The 2,953-nt window shown below is 38.5% G+C and overlaps 1 protein-coding gene across 1 annotated transcript; it reads left to right on the top strand.

Annotated features, from left to right (window-relative positions):
* The first annotated feature begins 1,036 nt into the window (after window positions 1-1,036).
* On the top strand, window positions 1,037-2,951 carry LOC139699835 (SRSF protein kinase 3-like). Its single transcript, XM_071598269.1, has one exon. The coding sequence runs from the start codon at window positions 1,146-1,148 to the stop codon at window positions 2,949-2,951; it is 1,806 nt and encodes a 601-aa protein (XP_071454370.1). The 5' UTR covers window positions 1,037-1,145.
* Window positions 2,952-2,953: the final 2 nt, after the last annotated feature.

The raw sequence follows: 2,953 nt of genomic DNA, 5'->3' as shown, positions 1-2,953 counted from the left end.
GAAAAGACGTAAATTGATCATTTGAACTTGTTTTATTTCTGTTATCGAAAGAATTTCATGTGGTTCAAATGGTACCTTATTTTCAAAGACTTGGGACAAACACCGAATGATTAAAAATGACTACGCAGGCATACCGTACATCACTGGTATGCCTAAAACTTTCCGTGTGCCTTAACATTCATTGTGTTGACAGATGGCACCGTAAAAAAATTGTAATTCAGAAATGCAGCCACAATCCCAAATTTTCATATCATAATGTGATTACGATAATCGTGTATAAAATCTTCTACTGCAGTTACGATTAAATTAATGTTACTCCTAGTTATTTATACTATTTGTTACTTTAAAATATTAAATAGGAGACATAATGACGTGAATTATCGTGGTAACTGACCGAATTAAGTTTTCTGATAAACAAGTCTTATGAGAGATTATATACAGTATTTTATTATACTATTTGCTCGAGGAAACAGCAATATTTGGGACCGTTCGATACCATATCTCATTGAGGAATGATCTTCACGGATTAAAATTACGTTAATCGCTAAAATATGTATAACTTCTCTGGTAAAGTCCATTTGTTAAGAAGTGAGGTGTTCATTTTCTGTCAATTGAGCGTAATCGTGATCACTGAAATTCATTATGCCTAGTTGTTACCGATAATAATTATCGTTATTTTAATACTTTCCTGATAATATCACAGTACCAATTACTTAAATTAAATGCGTTAGGGTGGCTTCGCTATTTCTGTGATTTCTTTACCCCTTTTCGAAATGTCAATAAGGAAGGAGTTTATAATTACTTCTACAATCTCGACTCTTAAAATTTGATAGCATTATCAGGGAATTTAATTGGAGTCGCCATATGGTTATTGACAACCCTTTTGTATTCTCTTATTCCCACCTGCCCAATTCATAACCATTTTCGATGTTAAACAACACCTTGCCGTTGGCAAGACTGGAGCAGAATAAATAGAATCACTAGAATCGCATTTGTCGTAGCATTTGTTTCATTGTTTCTACGCCATCTTCAATGTTCACAATTTGGTGGTGAACAGGCCGCCATAATCAAACAACTGTTATAAAACACACCATGTCATAGTAGTTTTCCGTATTTTCACTTCAAAATTTGTTTAAGTTTGTAAAATGAGCACTAAACTGGATGCCAACCGCCGTGTACTTGCAATCAAAGCCAAGAAAAAGCGTCATAGGGGCTCTAAGCGGATAGGGAAGAACGAAGAGCATAGACCAACTACATCTAGACCGTCGAACTCGAACAGGTTGGAACCTCGACATTCTTCATCTTACGAGTCAGTTTCCGACGGAGACGATTCTGAAGATAACAGTTTCGACGAAGAAGAACAAGAAGATCCTAAAGCTTATTGCAAGGGTGGTTATCATCCTGTGAAAATTGGAGACTTATTTCTAAATAGGTACCATGTCACCAGAAAGTTAGGTTGGGGACATTTTTCGACAGTATGGCTCTGTTGGGACCTCGTCGATAAAAGATTTGTAGCATTGAAAGTCGTCAAAAGTGAATCACATTTTACGGATACTGCATTGGATGAAATAAAACTACTTAAGCGTGTTAACGAAAGCGACGTTAATGATCCCAAGAGACACAAAACAGTGCAGTTGCTGAATGATTTTAAAATCAGTGGGGTTAACGGCACTCATGTGTGTATGGTTTTTGAAGTATTGGGGGAAAATCTATTGAAATTGATCATTAGAAGTAATTACCGTGGTATTCCTATCGAAAATGTTAAATCTATAATTCGTCAAGTACTGGAAGGGTTAGACTATCTTCACTTTAAGTGTAGGATTATTCATACTGATATAAAACCTGAGAATGTGCTTCTATGTGTGGATGATAGTTACATTCGCAAATTGGCGTTAGAAGCTACAGAACTTCACAGTGCAGGAAACAAATTGCCTACATCCTTGGTAAGCACAGCACCAAAAGAAGTACGTGATCAAGGACCTGGTACCAAGATGTCCCGGAACAAGAAAAAGAAATTGAAAAAGAAGGCGAAACGGCAAAGTGAGCTTTTAAAAAAACAGATGCAACAAATTGAAGAAGCTGAAGAACATAGTCAAGGTGAACCGAATCTTGAAGGTGGCGATCATATTCCAATGATGGATGATGTATTGGAGCCAACCGACGTTGAACCTGATGAGAAAAAGAAAGACGAAGAAAAAGTTGCCTCTGAGATTAATCCAGAATTACTACAGAATGGGTGTGTAAAACCAACTCTCTCTTGCAGTGGAGATGCTCAAACCCATGAGAACTGTGGTACTGAACTGGCTGATTCATGTCATAATGGAAATACTGTCGAAGAAGCTGACAGCCTAACGCCTGAGAAAGGAGAAACTCCAGAAAATCACGCTGAGCCGAGTGACCCTACTTCAGCCTCAAATAAATCACGTCCCGATCCTGCATTTGAGTGTTGTAAAATAGAAGTTAAAATTGCTGACTTAGGGAATGCGTGTTATGTGGATCACCACTTTACGGAGGATATCCAAACTAGGCAATATCGTGCATTGGAGGTGATACTAGGCTCTTCATACGGTACAGCAGCTGATATTTGGAGTACTGCTTGCATTGCCTTTGAGTTGGCCACTGGTGACTATTTATTCGATCCCCGTCCTGGAGTCGGGTTTTCTCGCGACGACGATCAAATTGCTCATATAATTGAACTTCTAGGTGATATTCCTCGTAGAATTGCGCTCTCGGGCAATAATTCTCTTAGGTTTTTCAACAAGAAGTGCGAACTTAGAAATATCCCATTCCTCAAGACCTGGGGGTTAGTTGATGTACTTAAGGAAAAATATAAATGGAGCACCAAGGACGCTCGTGAATTTGCGTCATTCCTAAAGCCAATGCTTGATTACGACCCTGTACGCAGGGCTACGGCTGCTGATTGCCTCAAGCATCCTTGGCTTAGGCAATAGAG

Source organism: Hetaerina americana, unplaced genomic scaffold (genome assembly GCF_022747635.1).
Source record: "Hetaerina americana unplaced genomic scaffold, ioHetAmer1.1.p SCAF_92, whole genome shotgun sequence".
Lineage (NCBI taxonomy): Eukaryota > Metazoa > Arthropoda > Insecta > Odonata > Calopterygidae > Hetaerina > Hetaerina americana.
This window is presented reverse-complemented; position numbering and strand designations above follow the sequence as displayed.

Excerpts from the sequence above, each read along its gene's own strand:
- LOC139699835 (XM_071598269.1), top strand. The coding sequence starts at position 1,146 with ATGAGCACTAAACTGGATGCCAACCGCCGTGTACTTGCAATCAAAGCC.